Raw genomic sequence first — 20,895 nt, 5'->3', positions numbered from 1 at the left:
CTGATGTGGGAAGTCAATTCGCTATGCTCTAAAGACTTTGCCTTAACCAAAATCGTCTTCAGCAATGAATGGATTCGCCTTTGAACAACTGGTGAGATCGCTGAATGTCATTGTCTTATATAATGGATTCGCTTTTTGACTGGTCACCGAATCTTGTGGTGCAGATCTGAAAGTCTTCTTCAATTCGCTGTGATGGAGAGTAGAGGTCTCCACTGGCCTTTACTATGTTAAAATCAGGGTTCAACGTGAAGTGGGCTGGCCATGAATTATAATGTGAATAGACAAATGATCAATTCTGACTCCACAATGATTTGATTCTTCCTTTCAAGCTTGAAATTTGCTGTCAATGATAATGATCAAACCTGATTGAAATCTCAGTTCATACAAGCATTTTGCAGTATCAATTACATGTTTGATCAAATGAAATGATCAAACAAGTTTTATAGTCACTTGAAGAGGTGTGATGCTGTGATTAAACATTAAATGTTTTTGCAATCAAAACAAGAGGCCGACCTGAGTTTCTAATTGGAAATTTAAATGATTGTTTGTCATTAAATGCGATGAGCCTTAGGAGATTGTGTAAGAATTTGTTGAAAATAGCCAAGATCAAGAGCACATTGAATAGCATAAAAGATAGATAATAATTTTGATAAGAATAAACTGTATTCTAATCAAGAGCAAAATGAGATCTACTGGATCATAACAAATGACATACAATGAATGATGAGCCTGCTAATAAAGGCAAGGCTAAGAGACAAGAGAGCACACAATGATGACATGTGGCTCAATGAGATGCAAGGGTAGGTAGGGGTAGGTAGGAAAAATAATAAAATATTCCACATGAGGTGGATCACCCACCGAAGGTAGAATGTAACAACAAGATCACACCATAAAAGGTGGAAATTCTTCTACATACACACTCCCAATGTATGCATATCTCCCTAAGTGTCTCATATGCAAACGACAATGTTATACCTAAGTAAACTTAAGTAAAGTTTAATTATATCCAAGATGAATAAATAATTACACCAACACCCCCCCTTAAGTGTAACTTAGGGGAATGCACTTAAGTCTACAATGCAACTAAGTGATGCAAGATCTATCCTGGCTACAAGGCCATGTTAGGTTTGAACTGCTTCTGCTTTTTGTTGGAATTCTTTCCTTGATTCTTTTGATTACCTTTATTAGCCACCAAAGCTTATGACTTTGAAGATTTGAGAATCCCCATGCTCAACAACTTTGACTGCTCTAACATCAACATTTCTGTGAAGCATAGTTATGTGGAGTTAAAAGTGGAAATTTAGGAGAACCTATAGCAACAAAATGAAAGAGCACTAAGAAAAGAGAGGCACAATCACACAAGACACCCCCCCAATGAAATGATGATTTGACACTTTATACTTAGTGCATGTACAATGGGCCACTTGCAAAACAAGGCAAGGTGGACTTCTGATTTGAACTTTACAACTACCTTAAATAGGCTATAAGAGACTCCAAAAGTATTGCAAGAGACCTAAATTGAGATCTAAGCAAAATACTAGTACCAAAAAGGCCAAAAATGACCAAATATTGAAAGTACACTTTTCTACTCAAAATCACTACAAACTGATGGCAGATTATGAAAGTAGACGAAAAACTATGCACTTTAAAAAAAGGGCAGCTGAAAAGGAGGTCGTATGACCCCAAACGAAGCCTCTGAAGTTGCAAAATCAAAGATTACTCAACTACAGTGATGAAAATCTGCATTTTCTGAAAAGACCAAGCATCAAAATGGAAAATCACCTGCACCACTACGGAGAGCACAAAATTTTAGCCCCCAAAAAAATTGCACCAAAAAATGATGTCATATGCCCAAGATATCATCACTTGAAGTTCGCTCAAATTGAAAATGTAAATGGAGAGGAGATGACAATAATGATGACGTCAACATGTCATTGGCAGAGAATATTCTCTGATTTGCAGCATATGCTGATCTAAAAAAACTTTTCCTTTTTAAAAGGTTTATTTAAAAATAAAAACTTTTAAAAGAATAAAGTGGGATGGGGGCCATGTGGGGCCACCTCAACCCACATCCCTTTCAAAGGGAAATCTGCAACCATGATACGTAGGAAAGAAGAATCTTAGATCTGAGCTGAAAAATAGCTCACCTTCCAATGAAACTCGGTATGTGTGTTGGTCTATGATATAGGACCTATCTATGAGTGATATAGGACCTATCTATGAGTGTGTAGTGCCAGGTAAAAAGACATTCAATGCAACTTGCCAAATAATGTTTAAAGATCACCACTAAAGGAGCTTGTTCTGTCAACGCTATTGTGTATGTCATAGCCTAAAAAGCTTGATGGCCCGCAAATGGAGGGGTCAAGCCAAAAAAAATGCTGATCCAAAAAATAAATACCACAAGCAATGAAAATGAAAGATGCGCACTCTCATGAACAGGCCAAACACACAAGATTCCTATGCATACATGTGGATCGTGCACATGACCCAATACAGTGCCGCAGACGTTAGAAGTGCCAGATAAGCCTCCACATCGGCTATCGAGCACATTGCCAAAAAGTGAAAATCGCACCAACTGAGCTTCAAACACACCAGTGATAAATAATAGAATATGCTCCGCCCGCCAAAACTAGTCTTCGATTTGTGACAAAAGGCGCCACGATAGAATCTAATGACCAGGCGTATGATCAAAGCGTTTTGATAAAAGGTCAGTCCGAACTTTGAAGCAAAAATTTCAACTTGCTGATCACCCATGTAAAAGGATTTGCTACCTAATGCAAAGGATTTGTCACATGCAAGGACACCCAAGCATTGCCAAAATCACTTGGATAGGTAGTAAGCCGACCCACAGAGATAATAACTAGCAGATGTAGAACTAATCAGACCTGCAACATAGATGCAACCTGGAACAATGGACACCCTTCCAAAATACTGTGACCGGTAAAAATACAAGCCTCTGATCAAACATCAAAGAGGGGCCAACCAGTGAAAAGTGATCATGGACAAGGAACAATACCCTCCAATATGCAAACAATTTACAATATTTTTCCAGAACAATAATATTCTACTTAGATCTAGAAAAAATGTGCAAAAAATAAACAATAATAGGAACAAAATTTCTGCAAGCTGCTGTTGGGGAGGGGGCTTAATGGCCTTCCGACTAAATTTTTTTTTGCTACAAAAACAATTTTACCCGGAATATAGACGTATTTATAGTCAAAATTCATGGAAACGGTCTCTCGGACGCAATGGTGAGGTCGAAATCACCATAGGATGCTCTCAAACTGTGCAGTGTTCAAATTATGAAGCAACAGTTGGATGATCCTAACCATTCAAATGTTTACTTGGCATAAACGGCCTTAGACATTTGTATGAGTATTCCTTATTTCTATCCTTGATCATACTTAACTGCAGACGATATATTATATGATGACCGATTTAATCATCGACATGACAATCAATTTATACATACCATCGATCCTATGTACAATTAGTAATAGTTTTATATTACTGATTATACATAATATCGATTGTAGTTGTATATCGATTTGTATGTGCAATGATTAAATACTATTATCATAATCTAATTATCCGATTGCATATTGTTTGGTTTTTACGTTGATTATTATTATCAATGGTTATCTATGTTGACCGCCGTGCATATATATAATATCGACTATCACATTCAGTCGATATGATTAAAACAACGAACAATATACATAGTGTGTAGTCGACATACAAAGGTTGATATTAATATATGTGCGAAGACAATATCAATGAGCGATCTGCATTACAATAAGTCTGTAATACTGTTGAAGGATATCGTGTGATCTGCAGTTACTTAATCAACATAATTCGAACTGTGGATAGTTCGATTTACTGTGTAAACAACTTTACAAGAATTCTAATATATATACTACTGAGTATAATTCAACGTTACTTGCAATCTGAAAATTATCAAGACATCAATGATCTATATATTTTGCAAATTGAATTATATAGGAATTTGTAGTATTAGAATAACAGTAAGTGACAATAAATTAAAAAAAAATTAAAAAAATACCATATATATAAATTTGATCCAACTTTAACATGGTATTAGAGCCAGGTTAAGGAAAAGATCAGATTTATATAGGTGAGACTACTCTCTATATATCCTTGAATTCCTCAACTCCCTTCTATACATCAAAATGGTGAATGGTGTTAGATTTGAGGATCGTCTTGAAGGAGCTTCCAACTTTGTACCGTGGAAGTTTATGATCATGCTTGCTTTAAGAGACAACGAATTAGATGAATTCGTAAAGAAAGCTATACCTACAACTGATGAAGAAAGTGAAAAGCTCCAATGGATGAAAAAGAACAATAAAGCTATGAAAATGTTTTTGGATGCAGTGAAAGATCATATTGTACCAATTATCTCAAAATTGGAAACGACACATGACATGTTCAAATGATTAGAAAGTATGTATGAGATAAATAACACTAGTAGAGCTCTCGCATTAAAGCAACAACTCCACCATGTTAAAATGATCAAGGGCGAAACTATCACTGCATACTTCATGAGAATAATAGAACTAAGCAACCAACTCTCCACCATTGGTCACACAATTGAAAGTAAAGAGTTAACCATGTTGGCCCTCAATGGTCTCCCTTCTTCTTGGGAATCATTTATTCAAGGAATAAGTGCACGATCTAAACTTCCTAAGTTTGATCGTCTAAAAACTGATTGCATTCAAGAAGAGTCAAGATTGGCTATAAGAGGCATTGGCCAAAGCTCCATAAATGAAGATATTCATGTTCTTGCCTCGCACTCCTCAAAGATGAAAGGTAAGAAAGGATATTTCAAAAGGAAGAAAGATAAGGAATCCAATGGTACTCCTACATTCAAAAGAAGGATATTTCATAAATCCAATGCTTTAGATGTGACAAATATGGTCACTATGCGATGCAATGTCCAACCAAGACTATACCTCAAGTTTCCATTGCGGATGTTGGTGAAACTCTTCCACTGAAGGATTCAGATGGATTCATATTTTGACTTGAAAGAGATAAGCTTTTACTATGGCTGAATAATGTACATGAATTCCATATCTAGTTATTATTTCATGCAATTACATTATGCATTTCTTTTGTGAATCAACATTGTCAACAAATGTCTGTTTACGACAAGCTACAACTGGATATCTTATTTACTATGATAAACTTGTCCCTTACTTACAAGATATCTTTAGAACCACAAGTTGTTGGTTTTCAGGCTATAGTGTTTTTAGTGGAGATTCTGAGATTTTACATTTCCATTTTTTTAATATATTTACCTGCTAAAGTGCAATAGTCCATTGGAGGTAATTATTGAGGCATTCGTACAAGGGATGATGACATCTAGGGTTACAAAGCAAAGTTGAGACAAGACGGCTCTCCAAGTTAGAGGGAGCATACTGCTAGGGGATTTTTTTCTAAATCTCAGGACGGTCATATTCCTATCTAGGGCTCGATCTTATGACAATAGTTCCATTGTGATTTTTGATCTTGCAGTTTCAGACATACGAGGATCATACTAGGAAATGAGAGTCTCTTGAAGCAAGATATCTTCTATTATTAGGTCCATGTGAGCAAGGGATGCTTCCGTGACAGAGGGAGAAACTAAGAAGATATGCTTCGATTGATATCCGAGAATCTTGGTCATATTGATTCAGAGGGAGTGGACTATGTCGAGATGATTCCTCTAGTGATCAGTCAAAAGATTATGATTCATGGGATGGAGTCCCTTGTAGACTAAAAGGCCCTTTATGTTGACTCCTAAGTCATGATATTTTTGGATAGATGAATACTTGATGAGCTTGGAATACACCAAGAGTGATGCAGACTCCAACCTTGTATTTCATGAAAGGTCAAAGCATGTGGAGGTCACGTGGAAAGGTATGTTATTCAGTTAAGAAACATTAGTAATTTAATACTAATGAATTGACGGCAAACATTCTCACCAAGCCTCTCTCTAGAATAAAGTTTGTGTACTTTCGAGATAAGCTTGGTATGGTGGAAAATGTAGCCCTAGCTGAAATTGAGTCTCGACGTCATTGATTTGGTTGTATTGTTTATTATACTAATGTATTCTTTCTTATTATAAGATGTTTAAAGTGTAAACTCTTATTAATGCAACTTATTAATCTGATATGGTTCATGATTAATGTCATGTGTGAGATTCCATGACAACATCTTGTGAGAGAATCCGTGATGACCTTTTTATACTTGTGTGTTCACCCTCTGGTTGAGCCATGGTGGATATCATTGTGAGGTGACGATCTCTCAATGATAAACACTTGTATATTTGATCATTATTGTAAGGTGACGATCTTACAATATTGATTGATCACACCATTATGATGGATATCATGAGACGTGATATCTATGGATATGTCATGATGGTTGATATCTCTAGAAGTAATATCGGTTGATATACCATAATGGTGGATATCATGAGACGTGATATCCGCGGATAAGCCATGATGTTTGATATTACATAAAGAGATGTTCATGGTGGATATTATGTGACGTAATATTCGTGGACATGCCATGAAGTAATATCCTTAAAATGCCATAATGGTGGATATCATAAGACGGGATATCTGAGGACAAGCCATAATGGTGGATATTACATTATATGGTTATGGTGGATATCATGTGACGTGATCTCTGTGGATATGCCATAACCCTTGATATCACAGTGAGGTGATATCTTTCTCTCACACAATAAATGGAGCTATTGTGTTCACAACAAGGTGTTATTACTTATTGAAGGATAGAAGGAATTCCTCCCTAGCTAAGAGGGAGTGTTCAAATTATGTAGCAATGGTTGGATGATCCTAACCGTTCAAATGTCTAATTGGCATAAATGGCCCTTAGACATTTGTATGAGTATTCCTTATTTCTATCCTTGATCATACTTAACTGTAGATGATAATATTATATGATGACCGATTTAATCATCGACATGACAATCAGTTTATACATACCATTGATCCTATGTATAATCAGTAATAGTTTTATATTATTCATTATACATAATATCGATTGTAGTTGTATATCGATTTGTATGTTCAATGATTAAATACTGTTATCATAATCTAATTATCCAATTGCATATTGTTTGGTTTTTATGTTGATTATTATTATCAATGGTTATCAATAAACATGGCTCCACATAGGAGTCACGACTCTATGTGGAACCATGTCGGTTGCACATAGAGTCGTGACTCTATGTTGACCACCGTGCATATATACGATATCGACTATCACATTCGGTTGATATGATGAAAACAACGAACAATATACATAGTGTGCAGTCGACATACAAAGGTCGATACTAATATATGTGCGAAGACAATATCATTGAGCGATCTGCATTACAATAAGTCTGTAATACTGTTGAAGGATATCATGTGATCTGCAGTTACTTAATCAACATAATTCGAACTGTGGATATTTCGATTTACAGTGTAAACAGCTTTACAAGAATTCTAATATATATACTACTGAGTATAATTCAACGTTACTTGCAATCTGAAAATTATCAAGACATCAGTGATCTATATATTCTGCAAATTGAATTATATAGGAATTTGAAGTATTAGAATAAAGCTAAGTGAAAATAAATTTAAAAAAAAAAATAAAAAAATACCATATATATAAATCTGATCCAACTTTAACACGCAGATCCTTAGATCCAAAATAGAATGCTCCAAAATCTCTCAACAAAGACTACTCAATGAATCCCCAATGGCTCTGATACCATGTAAGAATTTGTTGAAAATAGCCAAGATCAAGTGCACATTGAATAGCACAAAAGAGAGACAATAAGTTTGATAAGAATAAACTGTATTCTAAACAAGAGCAAATTGAGATCCATTGGATCATTATAAATTACATACAATGAATGATGAGCCTGCTTATAAAGGCAAGGCTAAGAGACAAAAGAGCACACAATGATGACATGTGGCTCAATGAGATGCAAGGGTAGGTAGGAGAAATAATAAAATATTCCACATGAGGTGCATCACCCATCGAAGGTGGAATGTAACAAGAAGATCACACCATAAAAGGTGGAAATTCTCCTACATACACACTCTATTGAACAAAATCCTAAAACATGGGCGACATTCCAAAATTTCAAGTTCTAGACCTCAATCCAAGAGTCAATTGTTTGTGTGCAGCATGAGATGATTTTATTTCTATTATGTCAAAAGTTTAAATCTAATCAAGTTTTCGTCTACTTGAAGATCAAATCTGTTCTTGTTCTCTAGCTGCACATGAAATAAATGTTGAAATGAAGATGTAATGCATTTTGTAGAACGTTAAGATAATGACAAATGGCAACATATCCTGAATTTGAGAGAAATGTAATAACTTTATGTATGTATATTTTTCTGAAGAAGTCAAGGGGGATGATTGGACTTGGTCTTGCCATATATACTTTGTTCTCTAGTAAACTTAACTCTAGGTTGTTTGTTGACATTTTATGTCACCCTTAAGTTATTGGTTATAACCGATTTGAGAAATCAAAGATGGCTTGAACCCTCCACAAGTTAACCAGTCTAAAACCCCAAGAAGACCTAAAACTTAGGCCCCATGTCTTAGCTTTTCGGCCTTGTTCTAATTTCGTGTTGACTTCTTTGGTCGGTCATATCACTTAAGTCAATTGGCTGAAGGCCCCTTAATCGTTCCCAGAACTGGCCCCTCATTACCCGTTACCGACTGCTTAGCCCTTGTTCCTTGCAGTCTCTGTGAGATTTTGCCAAGATCAAGAGGCAATGGAAAGCACAAATAAGAGAGAACAAAATAGATGATAGAATTTAACTGTATTCTATCAAGATGAAAAATATGATCAACTGGATCATTAAGCATTACATACAATGAATATAAGCCTACTTATATAAGCAACGCTATATGGATATGTGAGCACACAAACATGACATGTGGCTCAATAAGAAACAAGGGTAGGTAGGAAATAGGTGTGGGTAGGTAGGAGAAATAATATAATAGTCCACATGAGGTGGATCACCCACTGAATGTGGAGTGTAACAACAAGATCACACCATAAAAGGTGGAAATTCTCCTACACACACTATCCCAATGTGGCACAAACACCCAAGTGTCTCATACCCAAACTACTATGAAATGCATGTACCTAAGTAAACTTAAGTAAAGTGTAATAATATCCATGATGAATAATTATTTACACCAACACCCCCCCTTAAGTGCAACTTAGGGGAATGCACTTAAGTCTACAATGCAACTAAGCAATGCAAGATGGGTCCTGGCTACTAGGCCATGTTAGGTACCCATGTACAAATGCAAATGCATGCAAACCAATGCAATGAAATCTCTCACAAAGTGGGGAAAGAGAGAAAAACCCAATGGGAAAAAACCCTCCCCGAAAAGAGAGATGAAAAACTAGATACAAAGAACTCTCATAGAAGTATGAAGGACAAAACCCCACGTGAGGAAAAAGTCCCCCCCATATGAGAGAAGAAGAGAAGCTAGGAAGCCCCCCCTTAATGTGGAATCTGCACCAATGATAGAAGCTCGATGTATGAAGAAACTACTCCATGAACGTCGAACAACATTCTTCCCCTTAGGAAGAAACAAAACCAAAGGTGTATCCATGAAGTCTGCCCAATCATGAAGGGAAGATGTATGAAGAAAACTCATGATGAAAAGAATCTCTGAAAACTGCTCAAGTGTCCCCATGTCGATGCTGAAGTATACCCCCTCCAAAGGTGGTAAACTGTGCCACACTGCTGAAAAAGGCACTCTAAGATCTAGTGGAGATGGATGTAGAACATGTCCCAAAGACTCACATGTCTCCTCAAAAAATAAAGAGACCTCCTCCAACTGCTGTACATAAGTATCCACAATCATGTCAACCTCGAAAGAATGATCATGTAGAGAATGAACAAGAGGGTCAGAGTGTTCCCTCGCAACAATCGAAGAAGGATCACCTTCATCAAAGAGAAGATGAATGTCATCAATGATGTCTCCCAAATCTGCAATGTAGGATTCCTCAAATAAACCTGCAATGTCTGTCAAGTAATCATCCCATGAATCTGAAGCTGGAAGACAATGAATATCCTGCTGCACTGAATCACATGAAGGCAAAACTGTCGCACTATCTGCATCATCAAGTGCAATAGGTGATGTGATATCAATATGAGGAGATGAAATAGAAGGCTCAAGAACGGGGTCACATGTGAGAATCCCCATTTTCAAGTGTCCAAAGTTCTCCTCAAAAATTGAACCATCACAATAAGTGTGATCATCATGTGTAGAATCATCAAATGTGAAATCATCATCATCAACAAAATTTGAAAAGGAGTATAACCAAGATGCATGATCAACCACCCCAGTAGCAATGATAGCTCTAGTCTCCAAGTCTCTAATGAAAACTGACTCAGGTGTGAACTCCACAACTCTCTTAGTTGCGCCATGTGTGATTTGATAGATAGAAAGGAGATTGTTTGTCAAGTGGGGTACACACAACACATTATTGAAGGAGTTATCCCTAATGTCAATAGATCCTTTCCCAATCACATCCATGTATGTATGATTGCCCATCAAAATCTGCGGCATGGTGCAAGGCTCAAATGTAGAGAACATAGACTGCGAAGATGCCATATGATGAGAAGCCCCTAAATCTAGAAGCCATCTCTCTGAATCATGACTGATAGTAGCACATAGAGCTTTTCCTTTTCTTGTCCCAAAAGAGTGAGTCTTCCCACTTGTAGAAGCCATGGATGCTTTCCCTTTTCTTTTTGAATGTGAGGAAGTGGAAGTTGATGAATCATCCTTCTTGTAGACATTAGGCAAATCAATGTTATGCTTTTTGATGATATTTGTGAGCTCATCAATCTTCTTAGAATGGCAACGATGCTCCTCATGACCAAACTTTTTACAATAGGCACAAGTAGGTCTCTCCCTCTTTGGTGAATTATCTCTCTTGGAAGAGATGTATCTCCTTTTTGTAGAGAATGGTGCTTTGTCCTTAGGCTTTGATTGCCATTTCTTCTTGTTTGAGTTGTCCTTTCCTTGATTTCCTTTGTTCCCTTGATTTGCCACTAATGCTTGAGACTTAGAAGCCTTAAGAATGCCCATGCTTATCAACTTAGTTTGTTCCATCATCAACATTTCATTGAAAGCATCAAATGTAGGCATTGTGTAGCTTGAACCCATTGTCATCCTATGGGTTTGGAAACTCGAAACAAATGTTGCATATTCTTGTGGAAGCTTGCCTATCAAGTTGAATATCAATTGAGTATCCTTCTTATCAATGCCACAATCTTTGAGTTGTGCCCTCAACTCATTTGCCTTAGTGACATAATCTTGTATAGTATCAAAGTTCTTGGGATCTAACATGGTGAGATCACTATCAATCTGATGTCCCCTAATCTCATCAACTTGACCATACAAGTCTTGAAACTTTTTCCAAGCATCCTTGATTAGAGTACACTTTTCAATATGAAAAATGAGATCCTTTGATACATACTTTCTTAAGGTACCAATTGCCATGATATTTTTAGTGAGCCAATCCAAGTGACCAACTGGATCAACCTTAGGATCAACGGGAGCAACAATAGTTCCATCAATGTAATGAGTTAGTCCTTTTTCCATAAATTTACTCCATGCATCAATTTTCCAAGTAGCATAATTATGAGGAGTTAAGAGAGGAAACATAGAAGAACCCATAGCAGCAAAAAGGAAGGAACACAAGAGCACAAAAGCACAAGAGACACCCCCCCAAATTAACTCAATCAAAGTAACCCCAAAAATGATGATTTTGGCACTTTATATGTAGTGCGTGTACAATAGGCCACTTGCAAAACAAGGCAAAGTGGACTTCTGATTTCAATTTACAACTTCTCAAATGAGATCTAAGAGACTTCAACAAATACTGCTAGTGATCTAAACTGAGATCCAAGCAAAATGCAAGTACCAAATGTAATGTCCCCATTTTGCGAGCATCAGAGTTTGTAAGAATTAGCCTATCATTTGACCCTCGTAGGCTAATAATTATTGATAGAGGGCCTCGTGTGGCAATTACTTGGTGATTAGAGACATTACTCTTCAGCTGGATTCAGGTTTTGGCCTTTGCACAGGTTTTTTTGACTCAGATTGGCACACTTACTATTTATAGTAAGTTACTATTTTGGGAGAGTCAGGGTTCCTATTAATAGAAAGACACCTGAGCAGAGCTTATTGGCAGTGTCGACCTTGATTGGGCCTTTGCAGCTATTTCTAGACTCAGTTCCACATACTTACTATTTATAGTAAGTCACTATTCAAGGTTTCTATTTTTAGACAGGCATCCAATCACATGGAGAACAGGGAGAGTCGACTCCTGGCTCAGACGGCTTAGCAATCAGACAAGTACATCAAGAGATATTAAAGTTTAAGTGACTTAAGTGATTTATTTAATATTTTAATATTATTATATAGTTCTAAATTAACTTTATAATAATAAAGTCACTTTAATATAATAAAGTGCGTTAAGTGAATAATTTAATGTGGGAATAAATCTTTTATCCCACATTGGCCAGGAAGGTGTTTGAGCTCTCTTAAGGAAAGAATAAAAGGAAAGGCAGGAGTTCATTCTCGGCATCCAGTTGATGAATAGTATTTTGATTGATTTTTATTGTGGAGCCTAGGGCTTTCGCAATTTTCTTCTTTGATCATAGGAAACGAAAACTTCCTATTGGTAGCAATTTTGAAGGTGTGAAATAACACTTGAATTATTGCAGTTGTGGGAAATAATACTTCAGTTCTTTCATTTGTGCAAATTGGTGAAGTTTTCTACAAGGGTTTGAAGTTTATTGTTGGAGAACATTTATAATTGGTTGTGAATCATCCTTCTTTGGCACATGGAGTTATATCATTCTTGTTGGGAGAGATTATCAACAAATTATTCAAGGTTTTAAGGGCAAATTGCAAGTTTGTTCTTGCTGCTACAGTGCACATGAACAGTGCGCGTGAACAGTGCGCATGAACAGTGCGCGTGAACAGTGCGCTACAGTGCCGTGAACAGTGCTCATGAACAGTGCCGTGAACAGTGCGCTACAGTGCCGTGAACAGTGCACATGAACAGTGCCGTGAACAGTGCGCTACAGTAGTTTGAGTTCTATAGAAGGGGATTTAGAAAGGTTGAATAGCTATATATATTTGACAAGGGATTTGCATATGAGGAGAATCAAACCAATATATCAAGGCAGCCATTGAAATACCAGGTTTTCTATCTATGGTCATTGTATTAGAAAATCATTACTTCATTCCATCATTTTCTATTATGATTATATCATGAAATATTTGGAGGTTGCATATGTTTAATGGAAATATAATTTGCATATTCCACATTCATGGTAACATTCAACGTTGATCAGCCATTTAGCTTTCATGCCAATTGTTTGCTTAAATGCCTAATGGCTGTAGGTGTACTTTGGAATGCATGACAAGTGTTTGTCTTAATGTCAACTAGCTGTACTAGTTAATTTCAGTCATTACATATGTGTGGAAAGGTCTAAAACAACTAGTATATCATTTCTATAACAACTTTGCATTGTTCGAAGCTTTCCATAACTTCATTTGCAGCCTACAAACCCAAAGAAGACAAATAAAGAATTCACTACAGCGGCTTCAAATATTGTATGCCAAATGTTTGACAATATTCCTTGGTGTTCATATAAGCAAAACAGGGTCAGATTAGCCAAGGGATATTACACCAAATATGCCAAAAATGGCCAAATAAGTACAATTTCTACTTATAATTACTGCAAACAAATGGCAGATTATGAAAGTAGATGAAAAAATATGCACTTTCAAAAAAAATGGCACCTGAAAAAGAGTCCATATGAGCCCAAATGAAGCCTCCAAAGTTGTAAAATTTGGGATTTCACGATTTCCGAAAAACCTGTATTCGAGAAATAGAAAACTCATGCACCATTGTACAGATCACGAAATTCTACCCCAAAACAAAAAAAATTGCTCGAAAAAAGGAGTTCAAATGAGTGAGATATCGCTATTTGAAAATCTCCTGCAAAATTATAATTTCCGGAAATTTTCTGCCGCAGCGTCAAACTTCAAATGCCTCTAGATTTGGCCTCCGAAGTCCGATTTGGATGAAACAAAAGGCAAAACTGACTTTCTGGGTCCTCCTCAATCCAATGGTAACCTCAGATTTGACCCATCAAGCTTCAATAATAACCTGCAATAAAAAAACTCCAAAATACACAACCCTAAATAACATCAAATTTTTCTCAATTAGCAAACCAATGACACTCTTATGGCTCTGATACCATGTGAGATTTTGCCAAGATCAAGAGGCAATGGAAAGCACAAATAAGAGAGAACAAAATAGATGATAGAAATAAACTGTATTCTATCAAGATGAAAAATATGATCAACTGGATCATTAAGCATTACATACAATGAATATAAGCTTGCTTATATAGGCAAGGCTATATGGATATGTGAGTACACAAACATGACATGTGGCTCAATAAGAAACAAGGGTAGGTAAGAAATAGGTCTGGGTAGGTAGGAGAAATAATATAATAGTCCACATGAGGTGGATCACCCACTGAATGTGGAGTGTAACAACAAGATCACACCATAAAAGGTGGAAATTCTCCTACACACACTATCCCACTGTGGCACAAACACCCAAGTGTCTCATACCCAAACTACTATGAAATGCATGTACCTAAGTAAACTTAAGTAAACTGTAATAATATCCATGATGAATAATTATTTACACCAACAGTCTCCAACAGTGTCATCCACTATCGGCCATTGGTGAGACCAAAATTTTGTCTCTTCGAATGGGTGATGGCGTTAATCAAGTGGGCCCTTTCCCGCCACATGTTCTATCGGCCACCAATGAGACTCAACATGTCTCTCAAGACACTGATGTCTTCTCGATGTATCATATGCAATCAATCCGTGAGAGACCAAGGATGCGGTCTCTCCGATGCCACAAGGTCTCTGTAATGGTCAAACTCGAGGTGGTGGGTCTAGTGATTGCAGGTGTTGACGGGGAACTGTCATGTGGCCATTTCATTGGCCCAATGACCTTTGATGCTAACGAAGGCAACACATGTTTCGATCGGCCATTGGAGGGACTTTATTCATGTCTTTTCTATCCAACGATGGTGACATATCATTTAGGGGCTCCTGGCTCGATCTCAACTATTCATTTGCATGTGAAGCTAGATCCAACGGTCTACATTCAAAACAGAGGCAAGACGTTCAAACTCAAACGACGGCCAGACTGACATCTAATTTTTGACCTCGTCGGCAACTCAAATCTAATACGATTTTGCCCCAACCACTTCCAGATGATGCAAGACAAATTCAACCACCTCTACCAATCCTCTTCAAGGCTTTCCATGCCCATTTACTGCTAGGCAGAGGACCTTTCTAGCCTGTTAGAGAATGTTTTGACGCCATCCCTGTGACAGAGCCGCTAGGGATTTTGGGGTCTCTTGCCTACATAGACTGCAACAATGTTTCTTTCATCCTTCTCTACTTGAATGAACCAGATCCAATACGTAAATAACCAGATCTTTCGATCGAATTCATTGTATCTTCATTCTTCCTGTAACCTAACCCTAGTCGGTTAGTGTTTTTGAATTCAATACCCAATCAGAGTTATGCTTGCACTATAAAGGCAATGATGTATCATTTTTTAGGGGTTCTCTCCCTTAGTCTTTCAAATTTCTCATATAGAGTTGTCCTTCTATATCTGTAAATTATCTTGCTTTTATTAATGAAATCACTTGTTTTGCCTCTTTTCTCATTCATACTTCGTGTAATGTCATTACCTCCTTGTTGAATGGATTCTTTCCTTGCTTCCTTGCTTCCATGTCATATGATTATGTAAATCTCCTTAATTGATTCTGTTTGTGAATGTCTCTTTGTTCCTTTCAGTATTTTGTTAAGAATCTTACCTTCATATGTTTCTTGAAAGATAAGTTAAGATAGAAATTTGTGTAGTGGTGGTGGTTTCATTGGTATATTGTGCATTTTCTAAGGCTGGGAGAAGAACCACAATCCTAATCTTGGTGCGTCACCTCCTTTACAATTCAAGCACTCCTTCCCTTTTCTTTGCAAGTCAGTAAAATAGATAGAAATAGACTCTTTTAGTGTTGGGTTGGTTCAACACTGCACCTTGATTGGATAGGAAGCCAACCCTCTCCGGAGTTTCAACCTCACATGTCAAGGTCCCACACTTGGAGGTTGTTTCCATGTTTCACAAGGTTGTCTGAGTTAATAGTGCCCATATCTAATAGTTTCAAGTTTTAAAGGTGACATGGTCATTTCCAGAAAATTTGGCCAATGGTTTACTTTGTAGGAATCTATATCTTCTCAAGTCCTAGCATTCAAAGATAATATACCAACCAATTCTTTCTTTAGGAACTAACTAGCTTGTCTTCAATTACAGCAGTGTAAATGGATTTGGAGTCTGAAAACTATGTGTTCATTGCTTGCTTGAATTTCACAATGGAATCAGATCGATTTCCTCTGTATGTTAGTTATTTTTTTATTTGCTAGCATAATATTCCATATAAAATTATTCCAGTATACTAAACTGACAATGGGGCTCTAAGCTCTGATTCGTTTCTCTAGTAATGCAAACTCATACTTGTTCCATGTGATTAGGAGCACTACTGATTTGCCTTAAGCTGACTGCTAAAAATGCTTCTTCACTCCATGGATTATTTTCATACCAAGCACAATTTCTTGGAACAATTCAGCTTCAATCGATCTTAAGGTGGCTCTAAGCTCTGATTCGTTTCTCTAGTAATGCAAACTCATACTTGTTCCATGTGATTAGGAGCACTACTGATTTGCCTTAAGCTGACTGTGCTAAAAATGCTTCTTCACTCCATGGATTATTTTCATACCAAGCACAATTTCTTGGAACAATTCAGTTTCAGTCGACCTTAAGGTGGTCAGTCCTTTGTTTATGTGGGGTGTTTAACCCAGTGTGCGTTATTTTCAGCTGCTTCTTGTGGGGTTCTGATTGGTTGTTGTTTGTTGTCAGCCTTTGTGCTGGTTGTTCCTTGATTGTCTTTCATGGCTTGCTGGGTTAGACATTTCCTCGCTGCTTCATTTGAGCTTCATGGCTTTATCTGAACTGAACTTGTAATTTTGTAAAGGGGTTTGGCCCATTCAAAAACCTACCTTTATCCTTAAATATATATATTTTTTTCACCAGAGCTACATATTCACTATCATGTATTTGTTTCATGGAGTAAAATCATTTGGATGCTATTTTGTTTCATCTAGTAAGCCAGACACCTTGTATGTCATTAATAGCCATAATGTTCCAGGCTAAGAGCTCTGTCATAGGTGGGGGTTATCCTTGGAGCAATCCTGGCTTTCTTAAATATTGTTTATATTTGGGTGTTTTGCTTATCATACTTTCCCAGTTTGAATTATGTTCAATATCTGTTGTCTTCTGTCAGTTGTCATTTAATCATTTGTTTAGTGTCTGTCTGGTAGCATTTTATGGCTTCTTTATTGACAGCTTTGACCTTCTTATCTTTTTGCTTAGATATTCTGCCACTTGGCTTTGTCTCACATTTCCTCCAGTTTTCATCTCCAAGTTGATTTCTTGTATCATCCCCAAAAGTATGTGTTTGTTGGCTTAGGGATTCATATTCATTTATCAAAGGCCTTACGCACAAATTAGTTGAATGTGACATTCTCTTCAGGCTAGTTTGGAATCTCCATACATCTGTTTTGACATTCTATTGCTGCATTTGCTCTGATTCCTTATCTTGTGGTTTTTGAAAATCAGCTTCTTAACTTGATTTGTAAGATTTTAGGGGGCTTTTCATTATGTTTCTCTTTTGATCTGTTACTCCTTTCCAGGCTGACCAGATGACTCTGATGTCCAAGGTGGCATAGTGTTACGAGTGATCAGCTGGTTCTTTTGCTAGTACATGATTTGCTTGCTGTCGAACTTGCAAGGTCTGTGCATGTACGCCATTTGAAGGAACTACTTTGTAATCATTCTGTAAGTGTCCATATTTATGGTGTTCCTTGTATTGAAGGAATATTTTGTAATAGTTGGCACTTCTTATTGGAACAACCTTGGGTTTTCTTAGGATGCTGTGCATATTGGGGCATTCCGCTAGCAATCCTTTACCAGTTTGAATTATGTTAAATATTTGTTACTTTCTGTCAGTTTTCATTTCATTACTTATTACTTATTAGCCGTCTTGTAGCATCCAAGAGCTGCTTTATTTAGCTCTTTTCTTGATTTTCCTGAAAAGCTTTCCAATGTTTTTTTAAAACCTTGATTATTGATTTAATTCATTTCTATGATGGATTGCTGGTTTGTCCAGTTATTGGTTCATTTTGTGTGATTGAACTTGTGGTCTTTGTTTGGATAGTCTGCCACTTTGTTTTTCCTAGCATTTCTTCGATTTTGCTATCTTGAATGTCAACAAATGTTTGTCTTAAAGTTGATTTCTTGTATTTACCTAAAAGCTACCTGTTTGATGACTTGAGGATTGGTATTGTTGGTGAAATACCTTTCACGTAAATTAGCTGAATGTGATGCTCTGTAGACTAAATTGGAAATCTGCTTTCTTCATTTTGACACTCTTGCTGAATTTACCATAATTTCTTCTATGCTTCAGTTTTTCAGAAAGTAGCACTTGTGACTGTTTGGCAAAATAGAATGACTGCCTAATTTTTGTGGGCTTTTCACCATATCTCTCTCTTTTGCTTTGTTGCTCCTTTTGGGCTGGCCAGAGAGAGATATGAGTGGTCAGAGTTGATAATATATGATTTGCTTATTGTTGCTATGTTAGTGCATCTGCAACTTTTGGCAATGATGATCAAGTGTCCGTATTGATGGTGTTCCCTGTATTTAAGGGAATAATATGTAATCCACCCACTGCTCCTAGATATGACTATATTGAATTGCTTGTCTGGCATTTGTTTATCGCAGTATATTTCACATATTCTTGTGTATTTGATGAGTTTCCTATTCATTGTGAGATGTGTGATAGAGATAATATTACTGCAGTGGCACTGGGAGCAATGTGTTTCCATGGCTCTATTGGTAGAGCTAATAATTTGGAACATATTCTAGTGTAAGTGATGAGTTTCCTATTTATTGTGAGATCTGCGATAGAGATAACCTTACTGCAGTGGCACTGGGAGCAATGTGTTTCCATGGCGCTATTGGTAGAGCTAATAATTTGTTCCAAAGTGGCATTATAGAGGTGGTGAACCAGTTCAATTTTTCATGATCAGACTTGCTCCATTCATCAAATATGTACTTCCTGCAAGTTAATCTGATGATCTTCCTTGTTGGCAAACGAGATATTGAAATGCACCTTGGTCCTATCATTATATCTGTTTCACTTTTATTAAACACCATATATGGATTATCCTGTTCCCAAGCCATTTGGTTGAATGTTCTCAAGCCATCAATCTGGAGATGGGAGTGCTCTCTTTAAAGCACCGATGTTTTTTATGGGCTGTCCCTGGGATATCTGCAATTTGTGCTTCACTGGATTTTCCATGACACGCATTCTGATTTTTACTGCTTCTAGTAGTGTGGCTTGTTTTGTATCTTGCTGCAAGTCTCAAGTTCTTTCACTAATTGAAGACCTATACCATGTATTAGTGTTTTTCTGCATTGAGGTTTTGGGGAGAGGTGCTCTATCTTTAGTCACATGGAATGATTGTGTCAAGACAATGACAAGAAAACAGATAAGGAACATTTGTGAAGTTCCATTTGGGTTCTTAAACATTGTAAACATGATAGTTCTTTATGGTTCAGAGTTCAAAGAAGATTCTGTAGTTGGTTCTCCCTTTCCTTATAGAAAACAACACATCTCTAACATTATAAATTACAAAGAAATATGGGAAACACAATTTACTATTTCTTTGTTTTTATCATTCCAATTTCATTTCTTTATGGTACAACTCAATCTAGGTACTAATCATTGTTTTTCTGTATATTCTGACTGTTTTTTCAAGTTTTTTTAAACTGACGTTTTAAAATGTTTCTAGGTCTCTATTGATGATTGAACCATTTTGCATTGACCCTTGTTCTCTAATGTACACAGGTTGGACCGCATCACTGATTGGCTATCTGATGTAAAGAACCGGTTTGTTGACTGGGTTGCCGAGAGGAAGGTTGTGCACATAGTCGATTTGCCATCTGATGTGAAAGTGATCCTTTCACTTTCTGTAATTACATATTTGATACTGGTATTGACCAGATCTATAGGTTAGTTTAGATAGCAGAATTGAAGCAGTCCTTTGGGTATGGGCCCATTTTTTGACATTTTTTCATAGGTACAGATTATGCACAGGTTATGCTGATGATGACGTTGATGAAAAAACTGATCATACAGTCGAATAAAAAAAACCATCAAGCTAATAGATCATGTACGTGTTATTCTGTGTCATTTTTTGTTTTATAATAAATAAAGTAAATAATATTCACACGTTGGTGAGTTTATTGCCTTCTTAGATCACTAAATTATTGTATTATTATTTTTGCTAGCTCTATTAAACGAGGTTAGATCTTCAGATATTGAGCAGGCGAGCTATTCACTAAATAGGAAATAGCCTATTTTGCAGCTAATAGAGTCTATTTTCCAACTAATATAAAGTACTTAACTAATCTGTCATATGCTTTGCATCTCATCTCCTTCTAGCATTATTCTGAGGAATTCCTTGTGGACTATTGATTGATGTCTAATCACGTGACCCAGAGGCAATTTCAAATTGAAGAGATATTTTAAAAGGTAAGTGCCTCGTAATTTTGTAGAATGGAATATTAATTGTTCAATCGATATTTAATTGCACGACTCAAAATAA

General features: G+C 36.7%; 1 protein-coding gene across 3 annotated transcripts in view; it reads left to right on the top strand.

The window, feature by feature from the left end:
- Positions 1-20,533, top strand: part of LOC131031554 (chaperone protein dnaJ 1, mitochondrial) — a 216,897-nt gene extending 196,364 nt beyond the window's left edge. The window contains exons 19-20 of one of the 3 annotated variants that reach the window (XR_009103056.2): positions 17,920-18,064; positions 20,136-20,228. Coding sequence is in view for 1 of the 3 variants with exons in the window: in XM_057962694.2 (XP_057818677.2) it covers positions 20,136-20,304 (169 nt within the window). In the remaining 2 variants the exon portion in view is untranslated. Of the gene's footprint in view, positions 1-17,919; positions 18,065-20,135 lie in introns of all 3 variants that reach the window. The other 2 variants (XM_057962694.2, XM_057962695.2) reach the window with 2 other exon arrangements.
- The last annotated feature ends 362 nt before the right edge of the window (positions 20,534-20,895 follow it).

Source organism: Cryptomeria japonica, chromosome 8 (assembly GCF_030272615.1).
Source record: "Cryptomeria japonica chromosome 8, Sugi_1.0, whole genome shotgun sequence".
Taxonomy (NCBI): Eukaryota; Viridiplantae; Streptophyta; class Pinopsida; order Cupressales; family Cupressaceae; genus Cryptomeria; species Cryptomeria japonica.
This window is presented reverse-complemented; position numbering and strand designations above follow the sequence as displayed.